This window comes from Lemur catta, chromosome 22 (genome assembly GCF_020740605.2).
Source record: "Lemur catta isolate mLemCat1 chromosome 22, mLemCat1.pri, whole genome shotgun sequence".
NCBI lineage: Eukaryota > Metazoa > Chordata > Mammalia > Primates > Lemuridae > Lemur > Lemur catta.
In genome coordinates this window covers 9,215,770-9,233,907 of record NC_059149.1, presented here as the reverse complement: position 1 = coordinate 9,233,907, position 18,138 = coordinate 9,215,770, and the positions used below count along the sequence as shown (strand labels likewise).

General features: G+C 52.7%; 2 protein-coding genes across 2 annotated transcripts in view; one reads left to right on the top strand and one right to left on the bottom strand.

Annotated features, from left to right (window-relative positions):
- Positions 1–4,098, top strand: part of ADGRA2 (adhesion G protein-coupled receptor A2) — a 35,418-nt gene extending 31,320 nt beyond the window's left edge. Inside the window, exons 17-19 of the mRNA XM_045535916.1 lie at positions 179–324; positions 828–917; positions 1,147–4,098. Of these exons, the coding sequence (XP_045391872.1) occupies positions 179–324; positions 828–917; positions 1,147–2,419 (1,509 nt within the window). The 3' untranslated portion in view covers positions 2,420–4,098. The remainder of the gene's footprint in view (positions 1–178; positions 325–827; positions 918–1,146) is intronic.
- Positions 4,003–8,561, bottom strand: BRF2 (BRF2 RNA polymerase III transcription initiation factor subunit). The gene is made up of 4 exons (XM_045535917.1): positions 8,283–8,561; positions 7,292–7,351; positions 6,500–6,821; positions 4,003–5,316 (listed from the first exon to the last, which is right to left on the bottom strand). The coding sequence occupies exons 1-4, from the start codon at positions 8,434–8,436 to the stop codon at positions 4,605–4,607; spliced, it is 1,248 nt and encodes a 415-aa protein (XP_045391873.1). The 5' UTR covers positions 8,437–8,561; the 3' UTR covers positions 4,003–4,604.
- Between the last annotated feature and the right edge of the window lie 9,577 nt (positions 8,562–18,138).

Here is an 18,138-nt window from a genome sequence, read left to right as displayed (position 1 = left end):
GACGCAGCAGGGACGGAAGCTTGGCATGTGTCTGGGTAGTGGGCTGGGTAGAGTGAAGGAGCCGTGGGGTTGGGGGCTGGGACCTGGGGAGAGTGGGACAACACCAGCAGGGCTGAGGCTCTGGGAGGGCCCAGCAGTGGCAGCCCAGGTCCTCCAGCCTCAGTGCCTTGTCCCGCAGGTGGGCATCACTCTGCACTACTCTTCATTGTCCACACTGCTCTGGATGGGTGTGAAGGCCCGAGTCCTCCACAAGGAGCTCACCTGGAGGGCACCCCCTCCACAAGAAGGGGACCCTGCCCCACCTGCTCCCCGGCCCATGCTCCGGTACCTACTATCAACTGTTAGCTTTGCAAGGGGGGCGGGACTCGGGCAGGTGCAGGAAACCCCCTGGAGTGGGTGCAGGGTGGGTTCAAGGACCCTGGGAGATTGCTCTCAAAGACAGAAGAGCCCAGGCCTTAGATGCAGCCAGCTTACACGAGACCATGGAGTGGGTGCATCGTCCCAGCTTTCCAGGCATGCCAAGGCCAGGGAAGGAGGTGACTTTTTGGAGGGAATTGACTGGGGATCCCAGGAACCTGAGTGGCACCCCTGACTTCGGCATTGTTTAGGGTGAGAGAGCAATTCTGGCCTCTGTCCCTTAGAACAGGCTTGGCCAAGTTCCCGAGAGATGTACAAGGCCTGCCCTGTAGAGGCCTTGCATCCCTAGCTAAATACTGTGACAGAATTTAAAGAGGGAAGAAGATGGGACACAGACAGCGAGTTAAGGGCTCTGAGCACATGGTTCTTCCCTTCCCCATCTCTTTGACCCCAAACCCCACTCCCTCCAGGTTCTATTTGATCGCTGGAGGGATCCCACTCATTATATGTGGCGTCACGGCTGCTGTCAACATCCACAACTACAGGGACCACAGCCCCTAGTGAGCACTGCTCCCTCCTGCCCCAGCCCTACCCACCTGGCACCGGAGGCCTTCTACTGCACTGGCCCGGACACCTGCCAGGGTCCACCAGCCACAACCCACCCAAGCCCCTGCATGTGGACTAAGCCTGTCTTTGCCTCCACACCCTCCCCTGTCTTCCCGTCCACCCTCGCCTGTGGGCCCCACCTCGGACGTGCCCGTCTCCACCCAGCGCCTCTGTCTCCCGCAGCTGCTGGCTGGTGTGGCGCCCAAGCCTAGGAGCCTTCTACATCCCGGTGGCTTTGATTCTGCTCATCACCTGGATCTATTTCCTGTGTGCGGGGCTGCGCTTACGGGGGCCCCTGGCACAGGCCCCAAAGGGGGGCAACAGCAGGGCCTCGCTGGAGCCAGGGGAGGAGCTGAGGGGTCCCACCAGGCTCCGCAGCAGCGGCCCCCTCCTGAGTGACTCAGGTTCCCTTCTGGCTGCTGGGAGCGCAGGGGTGGTGACGCCCGGGCCCCCGGAGGATAGTGACGGCCTCTACTCTCCGGGAGTCCAGCTGGGGGCGCTGGTGACCACGCATTTCCTGTACCTGGCCCTGTGGGCCTGCGGGGCCCTGGCCGTGTCCCAGCGCTGGCTGCCCCGGGTGGTGTGCAGCTGTCTGTACGGGGTGGCGGCCTCCGCCCTGGGCCTCTTCGTCTTCGCCCACCACTGTGCCAGGCGTAGGGACGTGCGGGCCGCCTGGCGCGCCTGCCGCCCGCCCGCCTCGCCCGCGGCCTCCCACGCCCCAGCGCGGGCCCTGCCCGCCGCCCCGGAGGACGGCTCCCCGGTGTTCGGGGAGGGGCCCCCCTCCCTCAAGTCCTCCCCGAGTGGCAGCGGCGGCCCCGCGCCGGCCCCGGGCCCCTGCAAGCTCACCAACCTGCAGCTGGCCCAGAGCCAGGCGTGCGAGGCGGCGGCGGCCCGCGGGGACGGGGAGCCGGAGGCCGCGGGCCCGCGGGGGAGCCTGGCCGCCCGCCACGCCAACAACCTGCACCAGGGGCGGCGGGCGCACAAGAGCCGGGCCAAGGGGCCCCGCGCGGGGGAGGCCGGCGGCAGGGACCGGCTGAAGGCCCTGCGCGCGGGCGCGGCGGCCGGGGCGCCCGAGCCGCCGTCCAGCGAGAGCGGCAGCCTGCGCGACAGCCCGACCGCCAGCCGCGCGGGCAGCGGCCGCCACAGCCCGGGCGCCGGCGCCCCGCCAGAGGGCGAGCCCGTGCTCACGCCGTCCGAGGGCAGCGACACCAGCGCCGCGCCGCTCCCCGAGGCGGGCCGGCCGGGCCAGCGCCGCAGCGCCAGCCGCGACAACCTCAGGGGCGGGGGCGGCGCGCTGGAGAAGGAGAGCAAGCGCCGCTCGTACCCGCTCAACTCCGCCAGCCTCAACGGCGCCCCCAAGGGCGGCAAGTACGACGACACCAACGTGACGGGCGCGGAGGCGGCCGGCGGCGGCTGCATGAAGACCGGCCTCTGGAAGAGCGAGACCACAGTCTAGGGCGGGGCGGGCGACGCGTTAGGACAGGCCGGCCGCATGGCTCGTTACCCCCAGGCCCTCCGGGGCCCCCCAAGACGTCGCTGGGTACGTCAACAGGTGTGAGGTGGAGGCGCCCATGGCTGCACCCGGGCTGGCCAGCACTATGGCCAGCACTACCCCGGAGGCTGGGGCAAGGAGATAGGCACATGTTCGCCACTTGCCTAGAGGGCGTCCCTCTGGGCGGCGACAGACAATCCCAGGAACAGGCCAGATACGTTTCCGTCCAGCCCGGGCCAGTTTTGGCAGCCCAGTCATTGGTGCCCTCCCAGGTAGAGGGGAAGTCCTCTGTGGGGTGACCCACGACCAGAGTGAAAGGGCACAGCACAGCCCAGGTGGGCCCTCCCCACGTCCTCCCACCCCCGGCCAGGCTGCCTCGCTGGCGGACGTCAGCCGTGCCAGGAAAGCACAGCGGAGAGCTCCGGAACCCTGCTCTCTCCTGTGCCCTCTGCTGAAGTCAGCCCAGTCGGTGCCCAGATCCTAAGTCCTCTCTCCTCCCCGGTTTGGCTGACATGACAGCCAGCCTAGCAGATGAGCCAGGTGACTAGGACAATGGGAGGCAACAGGTGCTACTTTTCTGACCAACTATGCAAGAGGGGAAGGTGGGGCAGTGTGAAAGGCAGCTTTGAGATCAACTAGTCCTTGGGGGGGGCACACAACTAGGGATAAAGCCACCATTCCCAGAGGAGTGGTACTCACACCACGCAGCAGGGCTCAGAGGTGGCACATCAGGACAAAGTCTAGGCCCTACACCTAAGCAGCAGACTCTGCCAGGTGTCTGAGGGCAGTAGGAGGAGCTGGGACTTGGAACTAGGGCAGAATCTAGTCATGCCTTAAACCTAGTCCTATAAAGGACGCTCTGAAGAGCAGCTCCACCCTAAGGCTGCAGGTGGTGTTCGGAGAAGCACTTACTGTTCATTACAAGATCCATCTCCCGGATCTCAGCCTCCCGTCACTAGGGACTAAGGAAAAGCACTTCCTTGCCTCCGTGAGGCCGTATGAAAGAACCATCCCGACACAGTGATCTCTAGCTCCACAGTAGGGAGAAACCTCCACAATGTCAAACCAGCTTCCTGACTCACAGAAGCCGAGCTGAGCCCTGAGGCAGTGTCCAGGGTCCCTGCAGATCACCAGAGGCCTGTGCCCTCACTACAATTAAACACCAGCACCCACATTTTCCCCAACCTAAAACACCACCACCAGCCTTTTACTACAGGACTGAATGGAAGTGGAGGGAACCCTGGGTCTTGGGAAGAGCAACAGGAAACCCAGGTCTGCTCCAGGTCCCCTCCCAGTCTTCATGTCAACCCGCCTGCTCACCAAGGTGAAAGAAGGCACAGGGGAGGGGAGAAAACTCACACTTCTTGGGATGGGTCCTGTTATTTATGCTTGCTGCACAGACAATATTAGAGAAAAAAAAAAAGCTTTGTATTATTCCACATACGCTGGCTGCTGTTTACATACCCTGCCGATGCCTTAGCACTGGAGAGCTTTTTGCAATACGCTGGGGAACGGGGAGGGAGGGAACGAAAGTGCCAAAGAAAACATGTTTTTAAGAGCTCGGGTTTTATACAATAGAATGTTTTCTAGCAGATGCCTCTTGTTTTAATATATTAAAATTTTGCAAAGCCCTTTGAGCTACAGCCTTAGTCCACCCACAGTCCTTTTGTTACAAGGTGGAGGATCTCATGACACCATACACACAACCCACCGACACCCACAAATGGACGCAGGGTCAGGAATTCTCCAGTTCCTGCTCCTCTGCGGGCTGACACCGTTGGGAATGTCAGCTGCTCCACAAGCAGAGGAAAGCCCATCGGGCCTCGAGAAGCATCAGCAGCTTGTCCAAATCAGACCAGGAACAGGAGAGCCCGACATTTTCCCAGTGGTCTAAGAGGAAAGCCATCCCACAGAAAACAAACATATGCAACTTGTTCCCAAGCACCCAGGGTTGGGACTCTCTCCAGCCCAGTCATCCCTGCACTCCTGACTTTACTCCAGGACCTAGGGCCGAACTATTTGCAGAGCCCCTCTTGGTTCCTTCAAAGAAAGACAGTACCCAAGGACTGTGTACGCCTATTCCTTGGATGTGACAGCCTGTTATCAAGGTGCTATCAGAACGAGGTGAAGAGCCCCCAACAGGCGTGCATCAGGGAGGGTTAGGAACACTGGTGGCAGCCTCTCCAGCAGCTTGGGCTCTCTGAAAGTCCCTAATTTCCTGAGGGGTACGCAAATACTGCTCAATTTCACTATCAGAAATGTTCTCGTCTCCGGTGACAGTGGAGACAGTGGGTGTGGGACAGGTCCGCTTCGGGGGCTTCAACATGCAGGGTGGGAGGAGAAGGGCAGGACTGGCCGGTCGCTTCCCCTGGGGCAAACCTAAAGAACTACTCCCCACCTCTTCTCCCTGCCCCCGCCCCTGCGGCTCCTTCTGGGTCTCCATTTCTGCCGTGCCATCCTGAAAGGCCGCACGGACCAGTGTGTGGCGGTGCTGGAGGAGGTCACCGATGTGTTTCACCACAGACCGTTTGTCGAGTTTCAGAACCTGCAGCCAGGCCAGCTGCTTAGCCATCCGCAGCAGCACCGCCAGCAGCTCCTGCAGGCGGGAGGAAGCGGGGTGGGGCAGGTCCACGTTCGCCGATTTACAAAATCGGGCAAGGGAACACGACAGCCGATAGGAAGGCTGCAGGGACTGCCAAGCCAGGAAAGCGGCAGCAGTGATGACAGGCAAGGGATGCCGCCCGGTCACCAGCCACGTCTCGTCGGCCAGTTCCACCAACTGCAGTGTTCGCGACAGCATCTTCTCTTTGTCCTCCACATATTTGGCTGGCACAGACGGGGAAGCTTGGAACAGTTTGAAGCTGAAACAACCAAAATGAGGGTTGAGTCTCAATGACCACGAGGGGGCTGCTCTTCCAGAGTGAGGAAGGGCAGTCCACTCAGGATGGGGCAGCTATTCTGTCCCCTTGGGAACACTCAGGCTCACTGGGCAGCAAGTTCATAGAGGCACCGAAAGAAAAGAGGGCGAGTCTTCTGCTTGTTAGAGGAAGAGCAGGAGAATGCAGAAGATTGCTCATGTGCTGAGCATCTCCCTATCAGCCATTATTCTGAGCACTTTACACTGTCCTCATTTAATCTACATACAAATGCACCCTGTTATGTGCACTTGGAGTTGAAAAATTTGCCTACAGTCACCCAGCTAGGAAGTAACCAATCTTCAAATCCAAGGCTATTTGCTTTCTACGACGTTTGTCAGAAAAAAGAAAAGAACATAGACACTTTAAAAAAAAAAAAGGCTTAGCTTCTAACCCGAGTTCTGTCACTAACTAATATCCTTTCAGCTCCTTCACAGATGAGCTTGCCGAGGCGGGGCTGTGGCATACAGCTACATAGGCCAGCCACAGCCCAGCTCCGGGGACTGCCATTCCCAGAGCATATGACACGAGTGGTACAACAGCCTGTGCCAAGGTTAATAGCTACTTTCCCCACCTCATTAGGTTGCTATGAGGGCAAAGGGATTTGAAAATTCTAGCATTCTAGAAATAAAAAATGACATTAACCTTATTAATATAAGCATAAAATAGAAATGATCTTTCTCACAAATCCTTTTAGAAGGGCTATGGTCAAAAAAACTCATCCAGGCTGGGTGCGGTGGCTCACGCCTGTAATCCTAGCATTCTGGGAGGCAGAGGCAGGAGGATCGCTCGAGGTCAGGAGTCTGAGACCAGCCTGAGCAAGAGTGAGACCCTATCTCTACTAAAAATAGAAAGAAATTATACGGACAGCTAAAAATATATATAGAAAAATCAGCCGGGCATGGTGGTGCATGCCTGTAGTCCCAGCTACTTGGGAGGCTGAGGCAGGAGGATCCCTTGAGCCCAGGAGTTTGAGGTTGCTGTGAGCTACGCTGACACCACGGTACTCTACTCTAGCCCGGGCAACAGAGCGGGACTCTGTCTCAAAAAAAAAAAAACCTCATTCAAAGGTCAAAGGATTCAGATCTAAGGAGCTCTCCCATCCCAGTGTCTCCCACTGGGCAGGTACCTGCTACAGTAGGTCTTCACCAGTTCTGCCAAGCACAGAGATGGCACATCCAGCCCCAAGAGCTTCACTAGCTGCATGTAAGTGCCAGAAAACACGTCCAAATCTGCATACAGCAGCGTGCAGATGGTTCCCATGGTTAGGGGCCAGTTACGCTGCCGGCAGGTGATTAAGACACAGCACCCAACCAACACCTCCTTCTTTTGCAGCCTGGCAGCGCGGATGCCGGAGTGCCGGTATGCCTTTTGGTAGTAAGCAACTGCTGTGTCCTCAAATGTTGGTGGCAACTGCAGAACTCGACAAAGGTCCCTTACTCGGCAGAGACCTAGGAAAACCCACAGCAAGAATTAGAGGGGTCAGAGGAGCTACTGTGCCGCTCCTAGAAAGTTCTACTAGGACTTAGTTTAGTTCTGTTAAACTTGCCTCAGATGCATATATTATGTGTACCTTTCTGCATTGACAGGAATGATAGTTGGTGTGCTCATTCTACAGACACAAAAACATTTGTAGAAAAAAGTCATATTTCAGCCCACCATTTTTGGGGAGGCTGATTTGATTCTGGGCCTAGCCAAAGTTTTATCCAGTTGAGGCTACCTCAAACACACCTCTAAGCAAACACTAACCTTATACTGAATTGCTACCTCTCTTGGAACCATCCCCACTGTTTATTTCTAATTACCATTCTCTTTTGTACCTTACACCAGTAATGCTGAAAAGAAAAAAAGCAAGCAGATGTATTATACAATCAGGATAATTTTCTTTAAAGCCACTTTGTTGTAGTAGTCCCATTCTCACCTCGTTGTTCGCTGCGACTGACTTGTTCATTTTCCCCTGTGCTTCGGGAATATGTTACTTCTGTAAGATAATGAACAACAAATAGTGTGTTTAGCCTTTATTCATCAGACCCCTGTCCTCCTACCACATAAGGCCAGGGAGCAAAATTCAAATCAGTGAGCATCTGCTACCTGTCACAGATGGTGCCCATCTATGCACACAGTTAAAGGCCCATCTGGTTTTCTATGTCCACAAGCAGTATCAAATACACAGAGATTGAGAAGGTTAAGACTGCACTAAAACAGCTCCAAGTATTCCAGATTTTCAGTCACCCCTCCCGTACATCCAATGCAGGCAATTTTCCTGGCTGCAGATTTTGAGGGCTGCACTGGTCAGGAATTTGGAAAATAAAGAACAAAAAAGAGATGTTGGCCAGGCGTGGTGACTCACACCTATAATCCTAACACCTATAATGCTATCATTTTGGGAGGCCAAGGCAGGAGGATTGTTTGAGGCCAGGAGTTCCAGACCAGCCTGAGCAGGAGTGAGACTCCGTCTCTACAAAAAATACGAAAATAGCTGGGCGTGGGGGCGCGACCTGTAGTCCCAGCTACTTGGGTGGCTGAGGCAGGAGGATCGCTTAAGCCCAGGAATTTGAGGGTGCAGTGAGCTAGGCTGCACTCTAGCCCAAGCAGCAGAAAGAACTGACCCGCAATCTTTCCACCATGACCAGATCAGGCAAGTTGAGTAGAATCTTCTCTCTCTTTCTCTCATTTATTCAACATTTATTATGCCCACTATATATGCCAGATACCGTACTAGGTGCTGGAAAAACACTGATGAATGGAATGGCAGTCCCTATCTTCTTGCGCTCACTCGCTCACTTTAGGCCGTTTTCTCCCATATTTAAATGTGCTCGTGATGGGAGTAGAGGAGATAAGAGGAATCTGATGTTAGTCCCTCCACCGCTCCAGGCTGTTCCCAGGGCCTGGGAAACGCCGGCCACGGGTACCTCGGAGGTTGCCCTCGTCGCTGAAGGTGGTGGTAAGGACCCCCTCGGTGACTACGCAGCCGCAGTCGGAGCACACCAGCTGGCTCTGCGAGTAGTGAGAGTCTTCCACGAGCTCAGTGGAGCCGCAGTCGGGGCAGCGGCCTCCGCCCGGCATCTCACAACCTGCCCAGCGGCGCGGAAGCCTTCGGAGATGCACCCAGGAGTCCGCAACGGCAACCGTGCGGCGGCAGAAACTAGGAAGGGACACTTTTAAGCGATGCACCGTTGTCTTCCGGCCAGCACAACAGCGGGATAGGTGGTTCCTCCTGCAGTTGCGCGCCACTTCCGGTCTGTTTCTCTGCGGGCTCGGGTAGAAACGTGAGCTAGGAGAGGAGGCTCCTGGTCTGAGCTGCGTCTCCCGTTTCTCTGTTATCTGTAGTGGATTTGGGGTGAGCCAGACTGGGGGTTGCATTTGGGTGAACTTTCCACCTACATGGGCACGTGTAAAAGACGAGAAATTATTGTTGTATTCCCTGAACGACCTCCTTTTAAAGCGCTAGGGGAATCACAGAGTCTTCGTTTCTCTTTGGTAATGAATATTGATTTTTGGCCATAGTAGAAAATATGTTTCTAAACGGGAGAGTAAGAGCGAAGGAGTTTGTGTTCTATTTTCCAGAGCTGCTTCCCCAACCAGATTGCTTTCTCTCTTTGCAGTTTATTTTCCTTAACTGTAAAATGAGAGAGTTGAATTAAAATCTGGGGTGGCAAACTCAAATGCTTTTGGAGGTCAGGCAAGCAATGTCTAACGGAGTTTGGAGTGGAAGAATATGGAGTGAGGTGGCTTTCGGCAAGCTGGAGGGTGCAAGCAGATTCAGATGTTTTTTAAAACCTTGAGTTTTAAGATGCTCTAGGATTCTAGTGCCAAAGTTTCTAGCTTGGTATAGTATAGATCAAAGAATCTTGAGTAAAATTTTGCCTCTAGTGATGCTATTACGGAAACCAACCTTACAAATTAGAAACGTGCTGTGATCTGCTCTGCATGTGTCTCCTCAAATTCATGTGCTGGAAACTTAATCCCCATTGCAACCGTGTTAGGAGGTGGGGCCTTTTGGAGGGAGTTTAAGTCATGGGAGCTCCACCCTCATGAATGGATTTATGCTGTTGTAACAGAGCTTTATGGCAGGAGTTTGTTCCCTTTTGCCCTTCTGCCCTCTGCCATCTGAGTACACAGTGTTCCTCCCCTCAGGAGGCAGCCTTCAAGGCTCCATGTTGGAGGCAGAGAGCAGCCCTCCCCAGACATGGAATCTGCCTTTAGACCTATGAGAAAATAAATTTCTGTTCTTTATAAATTACCCCGTCTCAAGGATCCTGTTAGACTAGTAAAAATGGACCAAGACATGTATGTCACCTTTGAATATAAATTAAAAGTCAACAAAAAGAAATATAAGTAAATTCTAATCGTGCTCATTAAGAATAAAGATTTTAAGCTTGAAACTTTGAGAATCAAGTGTGTCTGAAAAATATGAAAGCTGATTTAAGTGACAAGAACAACCAGAGGCCTGTCCCTTAGGAGTCCAAGAAAGCAGAAAGGAGTCACATGGCAAGTGCTGAAAGTGTGTGTGGAGACTCTGTCTCTCAGGCTGACCATGGAGAAGAGCTTCTGGCATTTGCAGATCTTGGGTGTTGTGGGCTCAATTTCAACCTGGCATTGGGATTTAGGGGTGAGATCAGAACTTTCCTCTGAGAACAGAAAACTGTTGGAAAGCTCCTGTGCAGAATGAATTCATAGATTACAAGGGAATCTTGTCGGCCCCTTAACAAATAGAGACACTCCCTTGAGGAATAAGACACAAGTTATAGCTGCCTTCTTTAGAAGACCAATAAATTATTATGCAACTTAGAGATGAAAAAACACTCAGAAGAAAAATGGGGCTTATTACTGTGCAGAGATAAGGTGACACAATAACCACGTACCCAGTGAGTCCTTGGGGGACTTGAGCCTCAAAAAGAGGGACTTGATCAGCAGGGCTATAAACTTTTGAAAGAGTTATAGTCAGCAGTCAGGCGCAGAGGCTACACCTCTCTGCGTCTAAGGAGACTGTGAGTTCCCTAGAGCACAGTGGAGAACAGGGCATCTCTGACAAAAAGTTTGCATTTTGTCTAATAATCCAAGAATCAGCCTCCTTTGCTACAAATGACACATTTCCTGTTGTATAAATTTGGAAAGAGGTGTTGTGCCTTGCAATAATTATCCATTCAGGAGCATCTCCCTGGCTTACTGGTCCCTTCCCTCTGCTCACATACACCTCTCCGCTAACTACTGGACAGCAGACACTCCTAAACCTCTGACCTTGGTGGACTGGCAGGGTGCGACCATGTTGGCTAGGTGTTAGTTGATCCATGAATGCAAAGCACCCAAACTTACATTTTTTAATTTTCCACATGAGACTGTTAATAGACTTTACTGAAAGGTTGAGGAACTTAAGATGACTATAATATAGTTGAAAAAATATTTGTAAAACAGAAACTTTCATAAGGCTATCTTCACAGTTCAAGAGGAAAGCAGCCAGGTGTGGTGGCTCACACCTATAGGCCCAGCTACTAGGGAGGCTGAGGTGGGAGGATCATTTGAGCCTGGGAGTTCAAGACCAACCTGGGCAACAAAGAAAGACCCTATCTCTAGAAAAAATATTTTAGAAAATTAGGCCAGGTGTGGTGGTTCACACCTGTAACCCTAGCACTCTGGGAGGCTGAGGCAGGAGTATCACTTGAGGTCAGGAGTTTGAGACCAGCCTGAGCAAGAGTGAGACCCCGTCTCTACTAAAAGTAGAAAAAATGAGCCAGGCAACTGAAAACAGAAACAAAAAATTAGCCGGGCATGGTGGAGTGCACCTGTAGTCCCAGCTACTTGGGAGGCTGAAGCAGGAGGATTGCTTGAGCCCAGGAGTTTGAGGTTGCTGTGAGCTATGATGACACCACTGCACTCTACCCAGGGTGACAGAGCAAGAGCCTGTCTCAAAAAAAAAAAAAAAATCAGCTGGGTGCAGTGGTGGTGCATGCCTGTCGTCCCAGTTACTTGGGAGGCTGAAGTGGGAGGATCACTTGAGCCCAGGAGTTCAAGGCTTTAGTGAGCTATAATTAAGCCACCACACTCCAGCCTGGGTGACAGAGCAAGACCCCCATCTTGCAAAAAATAAAAGACGAAAAGTATTAAAAACAAAACAAAAATACCTTTTATGCGATGCCAATCTCTTCTTTTCCAGACCCAGTTTGTATACTCGATATCCAGTGTGTGCACACACACACCGCTCAGAGACACGCATCGGTTTAGGACAGTACCGTCGACATTCTTACCAGAGAGGAGCAACATGTCCCAAATATCAAAATAATTATTATTCAGAGTAGTTCCTTGCATCTGCATACAGAACTGCGTCAGACTCCTCTCTTCCTCAGTTTTGTGCAGGTCTTGAACCTAACTGCATTAAAAAAAAAAAAAAAAGCGGGAGTTTGCAGAGCCATCTACCCATGACAGACACCTTGAAATTGTGACTCACTGTAAAGTGGGAAAGCAGTTCTGTGATCCTCCGGAGATCCAGCAACTGTAAGGGGTAGAATGTGCTTGTCTTTTCCTGTCACAAGGGTATGATGCACTTACCTGTACCACAGAGTCTCGTCCTCAAACAGGCTGCGAGGAGGACAGGGACCCGGCCAGGAGATGGCGCACTCTACTAAGACGTGTGAGTTTGGGGCTCTCCACTTTCTCAGGAGGAGATGGAATTGTTTGGGAAATGTATTTGCCTTGCTCCAGGAAGTCAGCACAGACACATCATCCCCGGTGCCCTCTCTGCTGCTACAAATCCTTCTGGGTGCTGTCATTCATGGTGGTGACTGTGTTTTCAACAGATGCCCCTTAGCCGAGCGCCCGCAGAGGGCTGGTTCAGAGCAGAGCGGAGGCGGCTGGAGAGGTCGGTGACCGTGTCCAGGGGTGACGCGGCCGTCGAGGCCAGGGTTCTTTCTAGATGGGAGGGAGGCCCCGGGGCTGAGCAGGGCCTGGCAGCCGAAGGGTGTGTGTGCGTTCCCCGTAGCTGTCTGCCTTTCCCTGTACCGTAAGTCTGTGTGGGAACCGTTCCCTGTCCCTGTGCCCCCAGGAGCACCTGCTGCACTGAGGGCTGGCCTGCAGCAAACGCTGTCCCACTCCCGTGAAGACCTGTCCTGTCACAGACACCAAACAGATCACATTCCTGGGGGGCCCATTCTAATCTAGAGCAAGTGACCCGTGAGAGGTGGCTGCTCTCAGCCCTGGGCTCCTCCCAGCTCGGTTGACTGACACTTTGTGGCCCCGACCCAGCTTCCCTGAGCCCTGAGTACACTCTCATCGTCGCCTGAGGCCTGGCAGCTGCCTCAGGCCTTGGAGCCTTTCTGACCAGATTTCCTGCCGCCACCTCGGCCCTTCAGCGGACACTCGTCCTTCCCCAGTTCTCCCGGGTGCCCCGACGCAGCGAGTTCCTCCCGCCCGCCCAGTTTCCCCCTCCACACTGTTTATTCTGTCCCCTCCACTTCCCCGCTCCTGGGCCGAGGATCAATTCGCTCCATTTCTTGAACTCCTAGGAACAAAGGCATCTGATCACTCTGAAGTGGTGGCCACAGGCCACGTTCTCTGAATAGGCTCAGAGCATGAATGCGTCACCTCCCCTGGGAGACTGCGGTGCATGTGGCCTTAGGGAAAGTCCTAAGAGGGGATTGAGTTATATGGTCTCCATTTTCCCTCCTGCACCAACCCTCCACGATCCCAGTGACTCATAGGACGTTATCTCCTTGGCCCCCCCCAAAGTAATCCTAGACTATGGGTTGGCCAGCTTTTCTGTAAAAGGCCAGATAGCAAATATTTTGGGTTTTGCGAACAATCAGGACAGTTGCAACTACTCAAATGTGCTGTTGTAATGTGAAAACAGCCAAAGACAGTTACATAAACAAAGGGATATGGCTGTGTTCCAATAAAGCTTGATCTGCGGACACTGAATTTGAATTTCATGTAATGTTTATATGTCATGAAATACCATTATTTTGATTTTTTTTCAATAATTTTTAAAATATGTAAAAATTGGCCAGGTGTGGTGGCTCATGCCTGTAATCCAGCACTCTGGGAGGCCGAGGCGGGAAGATTCCTTGAGGTCAGGGTTCAAGACCAGCTTGAGCAAGAGCGAGACCCCATCTGTACTAAAAATAGAAAAATTAGCCGGGCGTGGTGGCACATGCCTGTAGTTCCAGCTACTCAGGAGGCTGAGGCAGGAGGATCACTTGAGTCTAGGAGTTTGAGGCTGCTGTGAGCTAGGCTGACGCCATGGCACTCTAGCCAGGGTTACTGAGTGACACCTTATCTCAAAAAAAAGAAAAAAAAAGTAAAAATGATTCTTGGCTTGAAGGAGGTACAAAAACGGGAGGCAGGTCATATGCTGACCCATGTTCTAGACCTCCACGTCAGACAGGTTCTAACATCGATTTCCGTGGGCGGGGGGAGGGCAGGGTGGGCCCCAGCAAGTCCTGTCTGAACTACTCACGGTGTCACCTTAGACAAACTAAAGTCCTCATGCTTCGTTAAGCTTCACTTTGCTCACCTGCATAACGGGGACGTACCTACCTTGATGAGAGTTATGAGAATCATCTCAGCGCTTGGCGAACAGTAGGAACTCCATGAGCGAGCGGGCCTTCCTTTCACAGCCAAGGTTCGGTCCACACGCAAAGAGGACAGAGGCAGCTTTTTCTCAACTATGTGACAGCCATGTCAGTGTCACCAAAGCAACTTTCTAGGACTCAGGGTACAGGTTTCTCTGTCAAATAAGTCAAGGCTAAGTGAAGACATCCTCCCTCACAAGAGATTTTGGCTTTGGGAAACGCTGGCCCCACAGGGCTCCAGGAAGCCAGTTTTGAGTCAGAAACGATAGCTTGCGACTTCCCAGGAGGGGAAGGCTGAGGGGCCGGAAAGATGCCACCCGAAGAGAAACCCAGGGGACGGGATCCCTTTGTCGAGAGCCTGGGCTCAGGGCTAAGGGAGGCTGTGCTGCTAACCCTTTGGCCTTGGTTCAAGAATGGTCATGATGCCTCGTAAGTGGCCGTTTTCCATGGGTGGGGGAAAAGCAGGGTGCTCCCTCAGCAAGTCCTCACTCTGGTCCAGAGGTGCTGGGATTATAACCTGGGACAGAGGAGACCTAGATCACCTCTGGAACCACCGCAGCTCTTCTGAGGCGGGGGGCTGTTAGCAGGGTAGGTTCTCCCTCGGAATCACTATCAGTTCTGGTTGCAGAACACAGATAGTTGCAGACTCTCTAAAGGCATGGAGATATGTCCAAAGCAGCATGGGCTGTCTGTATTTAAAATGTACCTATTCACGTGAGCGGAAAATTCCCAGGACAAGTCAAAATAACAGTGGTCCTCTTGGTAGGGGGGAAATTGTGATTTTTCTTTTTCTTTTCCAAGAACAAACAAGTTATGTTACTTAGAAAAATCTACAGACTGAGTGGATGGGGGAGTGGTGGAGGGAACAGTGTCTACTGCTCCTACAGAGCAGAACACGAGGGACCTCAGACCAGCTAGGAAGAACCTGGCTGAGTGGGCAGGTGCCTACCAAGCCCCTAGGCCTTTGGGGCTTGACTGTGACTCAGAAATCCGGAACGAGGAAAGTTTACTTTCTATGCTGTTCCTGTGTCCTATAATTATTTCCCTTATTTTCTTGGCAGTTTTTAAAAAACTTTCCATTATTAACAACTGGGTTAAGGGGACTCAAAAGAGGGGGTGCATCTCTCCTTAGGCTGGAGTTTGAAAAATACAACAGTCTACCCTGCGGGCTGGGTTTGGTGGCAGCAGGAGGAACCAAACTGAGAGAACTCCGAAAGCAAGAAAAATAAACCACAGAGAAAGGGTGGGGTCATTTGTGTAATTAAACTTTACTTCGTTGGAGACCCTCCTTTTAGAGGGCTTTTTTTTTTTAAAATCAAACCTGGAGGACTATGGGTTTTATTAAGAGAAGCTGTTTTCATATCCCTTTACAGGTGGTCCCACCACTGATGTCCAGTGGGGGTAACCAGGCCCCTCCACCAAAACCAGGGGGGCCTTCAGGGCAGCACCCGCAGCCCCAACCCAGGAGCCTCATAGGCACCGCCTGCCTCCATCTGTCCACAACGTGGCTTTTATCCCTGGGAGTGAGAAAGCATCTCCTCAGTTCCAACAGGTCTGGGACGTTGGAGCATGGACCATGGACACCTGTCACTTGTGAGGCAGGCGGACCTCCAGGCTCAGGGCTGTGGAGAGATGAGCTCAATGGAGACTCCTGTGCAGCCCTAACACCCTCGATTCAGAAACGATCGACTGAGTTGACAGAACTAAGGACCAGTTCTGAACCCAGGCTGAATTCAACTCATGCCCTCGAAGCAAAGACTTCGCTCTTTGGGAACCCTGTGGTGGGGGGTGGGGAGATCATGGAAGGACCCTTGTTCATATGCTCAGTCAAAGGCACCTGCTGCAAAGGACAAGGTGGCAGCTTGTGGCACTGGCAGCAAAAGATTCCAATGATGTTTACCTGGCAACTGCCAGGACCCCTCAGGCCAAGAGGAAGCGTGTGTCCTAAGGAAGGGATCTGAGATGTCCCATCCTCTGCAGGAAAAAGGGTGTTGGGATTCCCTGGCACCAGGCAAGACGGCCGCAGCAGGACTCCAAGTGAGAGACCCTCACGGGATGAGAAACGCGGGTCTCCACCCCCACCCAAGAGGTTTTCCAGGAAAACAGGAGAAATTTTCATTCATAGCAAAGCACAGACACAAATCTTTGAAAGGTAGTACCATTTTATTTAGTGTTGTAGGAAATTTTAGGTTATTTCTTAAAAACAAAACCCGAAGAAATTCAAAATTCCCAAAGTAACAAAGCAGGAAATCATAATTCTATAATCCAGAAGCGCTGGGCGATCCCTCAATTGGCGGGCGGGGAAGGCAGTTTGCGGCCCACACAGCAGACCTGCAGAGGCCACGGTGGGGAGGCCGGTGTGGACCCCAGGAGTTAAGTTCTCCATCTAAGGCAAGTAACCTTTCAGCCCTGACAGATCATTACTTAGTCATTCTAAAAAAAGAAAAAAGGTTGATTGGGAGAAAGGACCCAGGGAGGGAAGACGGTGCGTCCTTTAACGTTAAATTGCCTCGCTGCAGTATGTGGCTCAGTGTCATGGGTCTTCCATCCCCTCTCTGGCCTTGAGCTCCCACCCTTGGCAAAGCCAGAAAGCACACACACCGGCATCTCACTCCTGCAGGTGTGGCACACAGCCCCCCACCCCCGCCACTCAGGGTCCCCAGCCCTTCAGCATGACAAAGGGCGGACTCCCTCCTCCTCCCTTCCGCTACCTTGATGAGGTTAACACGCTGGAGTAAAAGGCGAGGGCAGGACACCAGCCACCGTCCAAGGAAGGAGATGATATGAAACAACAGGACAGAGGACTGGCGTGTTTTCAGGAAGCTCAAGTTCACGGGGGCATTTAACCTGATGCTCCCCTCAAGTCCTGACGGCTCTTTTTGGAGGCAGCCAGGCAGGGCCAAGAAAAGAACTGCCCCAACTTCTCCAGGGCACAGCCCGTCCCCGGGCCGTGAGTTCGGCTAGGCTCTGCGGCAGCGGGAGGCGGATGGCCGCTCTCCTCCTGTGTGGATGTGTGCCCTCCGACACCACCAGTGGCGGACCCCAGGGCTCCAGTTCCCCACCTTCCGCTAATGGCTCAGAGCAGGCTAAAGCTCCTAGACAACCACCCCACAAAGCTCAGTCCTGAAGGACAACAGGTATTCACTGAATGGCCTCCAGGTTATCCACCTTGTGAGGTGCAGGGATGCAATAAACTGAATTTTTTCCAGCACTAGCAGAAGCCAGACACACCCTTAAGTCAATTGTCCTTCATTCTCCAGAGTTTCCAAGTGGCATTTCAGAGCACAGGAATTCACGGCTCCACCCAGAGGTGCCTCTCACACACTGAGTGACAGACCCCAGATCCTAGCAGCAGAAATCTCCAAACCAGCCGTCCTCATGAACAACGCAGGTCTCCGTGCCAGCTGTCCAGAGGGAGAGAGACCTTTCGGTGCACACCTGTCCCCCAGCGCACTTGGGTTATCACAGTAAAAATGCATTTATATCAAGTAAAAAATAATGCGGAACAAACACACGCATGTGCATTTCCGGAATTCAAGTGAATATACGGTTTTCTTTATAAGTGTGTAAATAAATTTCATAGCACTACAAAAATACAAGTCATCTGAGAAGTTTACAGTGGTCCCCAGTACTGTAGGAGGAATTAAATAAGATAAAATAGCTGTAGATAATTAAAAGCTAATTAGATAAATCAGGTTACAGTATCATCCTTCAGATTAAAGTGCTCCACTATGACCCACGCTGCAGCAGACAGAATCCTGAGAAGGGATTCTGCAGCTGACAACCTTGCCTCTTACCCTCGATATAACAAGAACATGCACAGAAGACAGTCCCAATTTAATAACTGCTATCATCTCAACCCCCGCCCATGCCATGGGCCTGTGATATTCTTCCCCTACGAGAGATCACAAGATTAGCTAAGATTCTATCACAACCAGGAGGAAAAATGAGCAATACAGAAATATTCCAGGCCAGGCACAGTGGCTCACGCCTGTAATCCTAGCACTCTGGGAGGCCAAGGTGGGTGGATCGCTAGAGGTCAGGAGTTCGAGACCAGCCTGAGCAAGAGTGAGACCCCGTCTCTACTAAAAATAGAAAGAAATTATCTGGACAACTAAAAATATATATAGAAAAAATTAGCTGGGCATGGTGGCACATGCCTGTAGTCCCAGCTACTCGGGAGGCTGAGGCAGGAGGATCACTT

Excerpts from the sequence above, each read along its gene's own strand:
- BRF2 (XM_045535917.1), bottom strand. The coding sequence starts at position 8,436 with ATGCCGGGCGGAGGCCGCTGCCCCGACTGCGGCTCCACTGAGCTCGTG. Across the intron at positions 6,822-7,291 it reads CAGTCGCAGCGAACAACGAG|GTCTCTGCCGAGTAAGGGAC; the intron begins GTGAGAATGGGA and ends GGGTTTTCCTAG. Across the intron at positions 5,317-6,499 it reads GTGAAGACCTACTGTAGCAG|CTTCAAACTGTTCCAAGCTT; the intron begins GTACCTGCCCAG and ends TGGTTGTTTCAG.